General features: G+C 47.6%; 1 protein-coding gene across 6 annotated transcripts in view; it reads left to right on the forward strand.

The window, feature by feature from the left end:
* CTDSPL (CTD small phosphatase like) overlaps nucleotides 1-6004 on the forward strand; it is a 114656-nt gene extending 108652 nt beyond the window's left edge. For 5 of the 6 annotated variants that reach the window (XM_081824415.1, XM_081824443.1, XM_081824432.1 and 2 more), the window contains one exon: nucleotides 2270-6004. In XM_081824415.1, the coding sequence (XP_081680541.1) occupies nucleotides 2270-2395 (126 nt within the window). In that variant the 3' untranslated portion in view covers nucleotides 2396-6004. The other variant, XM_081824449.1, reaches the window with a different exon arrangement.
* The last annotated feature ends 367 nt before the right edge of the window (nucleotides 6005-6371 follow it).

The raw sequence follows: 6371 nt of genomic DNA on the forward strand, positions 1-6371 counted from the left end.
CAAGATCAAGACCTGAGCTGAGATCGAGAGTCGGATGCTTAACCGACTGAGCCACCCAGGGGCCCCTTTAAAGATTTTAAATTGGTCTTTGGATTCAGGTGTTGTTAGCCTGTTCATCTGTTTTCAAATTCCCCATCATCCTTTCACCTAAAAATGTGAACAGCTGTTGATGATCATTGCCTGCATCAACTATTTCATTAAGAATTATGAAATGGTGATTTCTAAATTCTATCATTTTTTCCACACTTATTGGCTGGAACTCTGTTTTTTGGGTTTTTTTTTAATCAAACTTGCCCTCATCGACTACTTGATTACCCTAAATTCAGTTTGAATGTTTGAATCAGGAAGTCAGGGTAAAGCCTTGGTTCTTCTTAATTCTTCAGTCTTCAGAGAAATGACGTGCTGCTCTAGCAACTTCCAAAAGTAGCCAGTGAATTTGTTTTAGGTATTAATATGAACTCATGGATTTTTTTATTGTTATAATTTAATCCATTTATTATTCTTTTGGATGCTCAAATGTTCACCTTTGGACAGCAGACATCCCTTCATATAACAATAGTCTTTGAACGCTTCCTGTTTTCTGGTGCAACAAGATGTTCCATGCTCATCTTGTCCATTTTTTGCCTCAGCCCTGGAATCAACCACTTTTCTATGGAGCCTGGTTCGTATTAGTGGAAATGGTATTTAGAGACCACAGTTTGGGTGGGTTCTCACTGTTACTGAGATACCCTTTGCTTCTAGCCCTTTATACTGGACAGAGCTAAAATATAAGTAATTTTTAGAATAAAATTAAATCATAAATTCATATTGATTTTTCTAATTCAATGTTATAACAGTTTTTATTTCATTTCTTTGGTTTTGTTTTTGTATTTGTATCTCCTCTTGTGCTGAAACTCATTTCCTAAATATATTAACATCATTACCTATTTGACTTAGTCTATTGTACATGTTCAGTAGTTTCCAAATAATAGTACTAACATTATTACTACTACTAAGACAATTAAATGCATGTAGGGTTTTTTGGAGAAATGTACAGGCAGAACACTATGTTTTAAAATCACTTGAAATAATTCTCTGTGGCTATATCACCAACTTTATATATACTTAGGTTCACTTTTTATTGCTTTCTTTTCTTAATTGTTTAATTTTATTGCAATTAGGTAACATATTTCCATGATTCCAACATCAAAACCACCAACAGAGATTGATTTAGAGAAGTCTTGTGTCCATGTCTGCCCTCTCCCTCATTCCTGCCCTTGCCCAGGAGTAGTCATTTTTTTTTTTTTTGTTAATCCTTACCTTGTTTATATTTTTAAATTATACAATGAATTGTTTTGTTTCTGAGCAGTCTTTAGATTTGTAAAAGGGCCCAAAATACTACTTTTGAACTTCTTTGATTTTCCCCAAACTTCTTTTTTTTTTTTTTTTAATTTTATTTATTTGTCAGAGAGAGAGAGAGAAAACACCAAGTAGGCAGAGCAGGCAGACAGAGGGAGAGGGAGAAGCAGACTCCCCGCTGAGCAGGGAGCCTGATGCGGGGCTCAATCATGACTTGAGCCGAAGGCAGACGCTTAACCAACTGAGCCACCCAGGCACCCGGCAAATTTCTTTTTACATCCCTTCTTTAGCACCTCTGGCTGCCACCCATTACCACCCCTCCCCACCCTCTAAAACAAAGTGTAAATCCTGTCCAGGCCCATGGCTCAGACTGTGCTGAAATGTTATACTTCTGCTTTTAAGTGATCACTGCTAAGGATGGAGGAAATCCCCTGCTTCCCTTTGCCATGCAGCATGGCACGGCGACCCCAAGTAGAAGCTTCCCTGTGCCCTGTTCGTGGGCTCCCTGGTGTCAGTGGCTGGCAGGTAGCCTCTGGCTCCAGGTGAGGTATAAGGAGCTGGTTGGATACAATGGAAAGAGCTTTTGAAACTGGCAGGTAGCAAGGCCAGCTCTCCCATATTCTGCGCCCTGGCCGGCTTTTCTGTGGCAGGAAATCAAAACAGGCAAATGCACGCAAACTGGCATTTAGACTTCACTTAAAAAGCAAATACACTGACTTTGCCTTCCTCCCAAACCAGGTAGCTTTGGATCGATCATAGTTGGGACGGGAGAACACACAAGATGATGATGATGATGACGATGATGATGGTTTTTAGATACCTGTCCTCCTTACCAAAGAAAAGATTTAAAGTGCGGGGGGCCCAGTCAGGCTAGGAGCTGCCCGCAGCGCTGGATGCGGTTCTGCTGCCCCCTCCACACACTGTCTTCCAGGTGCCCGTGCAGTCCTGGTTCGATGACATGACGGACACAGAGCTGCTGGACCTCATCCCCTTCTTTGAGGGCTTGAGCCGGGAGGACGACGTGTACAGCATGCTGCACAGACTCTGCAGTAGGTAGCGCCGGCCTCCGTCTGCCTCCCGCCCGTGCGCCCTGGAGCCTCCGGCCTCGGGGACCCACCTGGCCTCCGCTCCCTGGGAGCGGCAAGTGAGGACACTCCGTGCTCCAGGCCACGAGGTCCATGTGGCCACACCTACCTGTTTTCTTTTTTAAGAACAGAAACAACTATTTTAAAATGAACTCTTTTAACAAATTTCATAAAGGGACATGCATTTTACTGGATTTGCTTTTCTTAAAACATACCAAAAAGAAAAAAAAAATGGGGAAAAAAAAAAAGCTTGAAATCTATCAGACTTCCTTTCAACTGTCCCCCTGGCCCTCTCCTCCAAGCAGACAACCTGTCCCTTTCTACCCCAGCTCAGAGCAGCTGACCCAACTCAGAATCTCTTTCCTACAGGATGAAGTGCCTTTTTGAATGTTATTTTAAGCCGAGAGTTAATTTTTCTACACAACATATTTCCAGACATCTTTTAGTCTTTTATTGTCTTAGATTCTCTAAAAAGACGAATATGACAATTTTCTAGAACCTGGGGGCGGGGGCGAGGGATGGAGGTGAGTCCTACAAGCCTGTCCCCCAGCAGGTGTGAGTGCTCTGACGCCTGGTGACACGCCGCAGGGCCGGGCTCCCGCCAGGAGCCTCGGCGACCGTGGCAGTGTCTCCACTCAGTACGGACCCGGTTTGGAATGTATCTGCAGTTGCGCGGCTCGACACTTTAGGAGACAGTAGATACCTTTATAGTATCACTGTCACTTCGGGTGGTGACAGTCGTGTCCTGCGGTCACACTTCCCCCTGGAAAAGTGGCACCATCACCTCTGCTTTCACACCACTGCCATACTTCTGTACGTTTTTCGTTCTGTGGCTGTCGTTCTGGGTAGAGCAGTTCCAAGAAACATCAAAACCCCCGGATATTTAAAAAAAAAAAAAAATCTGTGTTTTGATTTTTAAATTTTTCCTTTCCAAAAGCTGGATACACACGGAGCTGTTTGGGAATTTTCTTTGCTGCTCCCGCGCTGCCACCGAATGGATTTGACCAGCGGCTGTTACACTGTTCTTTGCCACTGTGCCTATGCTCAGAATCTGCTCCCTGCTAAGCTGCAGACTTGGACAGGGTCAGAAACGTAGGTGTCCCCCCCCCCAGCCCCCACTGCAGACTGCACCAACCGCATCCCTTCCCGGGCACTGGCCGCGGGAGTTTGGGAGGGAACAAAGACACGGGGGCCAGCGCACCACACAGGCGTGGTGTTCGTTCTGAATGTCCCCCAACATCAGCTACTGTGATGAGCCGACTGTTCGCCCCTGAGAACGCGCGGCCTCAACCAGCCACCGCATTGATGTGGCCCAAGTCCACTCCTGGTCTTCTCTTTTGAAGCACAGTCTATTTTCTGAGCCGGGGTTGGGGAAACCTGTCGAGATGTGGAACTCACCCCCCTGAGCCAGGAGAGGCGGGGTGCCCTCCCTGGGCTGGGGCTTCCTTTGCAGCCTTTCCCAGGGAGCTGTTTGAAGCAGTGCCATGTTCCTTGTTTGACAAGACAGTCTATAAAGTATTGCTCTTAAAAAATAATCTAAAAGAACCCTTTCGTGTCGGCACCATTGCCTTAGTCCTCTGTGGGGTGGGCCTCCGCCAGAGTTCCGGTGGGAGCGACCGGCACTAACAAGTCTGAAGATGGGTGTCGAAGTGAAATTTTGTTCTTGCTTTCGTTCACAAAATAATCACGTCCTCCCAACAGCACTTTGGGCTGTGGACTGCCGTGCATTCAGAAGAGAAGTGTTCAGGGGTAGCCAGGCACCCCAGCATTCTGAGTGTGCAGAACCCAGTGATCCCCATGCCAGTCGCGGTAAAAATCGCCCCATGGTAGGCATTACCACAGAGAACGGCAGTCATGTGGCAGATCTGCACGTGCCCTAAACCTTGATTTGGAAAACTAGTCATTAATGACCCGCTGCCTTAAATGTTCTTGAATGTTGCAGTCAGGTGTCTGTCCTGTGTTGAAATCCACACAGAAATCAGTCCTGGGACAGCCTTCGACCCGCCCTCCTGCCCTCTTGTCTGCCGGCCTCACACACTCTTCTCTGGAATAGAGGGCAGAGAGGACTGAAATCCTAGAGTATTTCAGGGGAATCGAACCTAGGAACAGTGTTCCACTTCTGAGAGATGGAGTGAAGACGCTGGCGAGCTTGAGCCAGACACTGCACCTACTAGTTCCTGAAACCGCGAGCACCACTGCACGGCTGTTGGGGATGGAGCCCAGTTCCAGCCATCGCAGACACAGACTGTCTCTGGGGGGGGGGTTGGGGGGAGGACCAGCAGGCCCCCCCCCCGAGCCTTCTGGACCCTGTGCACCTTAGTTGACCACACTCCAAAATGCCAAAATTTTTATTTTAGCCCTTGATTCTGCTTTATGTACATAATCAGAGTATCTATATCTCTCTATATATTTTTAATCATCTACATGTAAATGAAGCAATAGAATTCTAACGTAAGGCCAAGAAATGAGATGAATGTTTGGGGTTTATGTTTTTTAAGGTAAATACGGGTATTGTTTTTAATTATTACCTTTTATTAAATTGTGGGCTTTAAAACCTAATGAACCCCATTAGCTATTTCTCTGTGCCATATGCTTCCCATGTTACCAAAATATCCCCCCCCACACACACACACACACTCTTTAACCAAAAGAGAAACCCAGCCTCCTGAGTTTCTTGGTCCTTTGCGTACCAGGTTAAAATATAGTCTCCTGGAAAGTATTTTTTATATTAAGATCTGGGACAGGAGATCTTGGGTCATGGACTCGGGCTCCTATGATGTGACACCATCTCTGGCCGGGCCTTGGGTGGCGGTGCCCGGGCCCATCTGAGGTGGTCACTGCTCTGTCTTCCATTGCTCTGGAATCCTATGTGTTGGTCTGTGGCTTCACCCATTAGCTGTTTGTAAACAATGTTACCTGTATCCTAAGGAGGAACACCGCTTGTCACCCCGATGGTTGGTGGGGAAGCTCCTTTGACACTGCAGTTTTGATGAGGTGACTTTGGAGACGCAAAGAGGCCCTGATGACACTGACTTGTCACGGTTGCAGCATTTGAACTTCTGGTATAAAAAAAGAAATCTGTAAATTTATAACCTGGCAACACTTTACAACCCTATATTTTAAAGACCGCTCTCTAATAAAATCTAGAACCAAGCAGCCCTATATGGTCAAACACTCGTGATGTTTGTGCCTCTGCTTTTAAAAGGTGCTGTGATGGACAGTTGGCAAGCCAGGGTCCGGGGGGGTGGGGGTGGCTTGAAGTGCTTGCAGTTACCTGAGCAAAGTCTTACTGGCTGCCTCTGTTCCTGTCTCACTGTAAAATTGATGGTGTCTGTTCCTGTCGGTTCTCCAGGGAGCTTCTCTGCAGACTAACACCCCTTCCCCGCCCCTTACCCCCCGGTAGTGGAGATTCTGGTGCCTGGGTAGTCGTGGATTTCTGTTGGACATTTGAATGTGACAAACAAGCCAGCATTACTTGGGAAATACTACATGTGGAATGTGCACGTTTCCAGGGGCGAGCATTGTCCGCCGGGAGGTTTGCAATGATTTCCTTCCTGCCAAAAATAAACACGTGAAACTGCGCCCTCTTGTGGATGGACTGCTTCTCCAGCGCCAGCGCCTCTTTCCGCTCGCTCTCCGCTCTGTTCTCTCCACCCGCACGGCCTCACGCCGGCGCCTCGGGGCTCCTGGGGCCCCCTTCTGCACAGCTGGGGTGGATGGGAGCAGGGCCGCGGCATCCCAGGAGCCACCGACCTTGACCCCCGGGGACGCTGGAGCACCATCCTGCCCAATGTTAGGCCCCGCAGACAGAAGCGGTGTGGCTCACTCTCCTTGCACCGGGATTCCGGTCCTGCCCACGGGCTTCCACGTGCAGCCCCCCACCCCACCCCATGGGAGCCACCGGCATTGTGTGTGGAGTATGGTACCTAAACCCAGAGCCCATGGGCA

This window comes from Leptonychotes weddellii, chromosome 1 (genome assembly GCF_054177405.1).
Source record: "Leptonychotes weddellii isolate Sample4059 chromosome 1, ASM5417740v2, whole genome shotgun sequence".
NCBI lineage: Eukaryota > Metazoa > Chordata > Mammalia > Carnivora > Phocidae > Leptonychotes > Leptonychotes weddellii.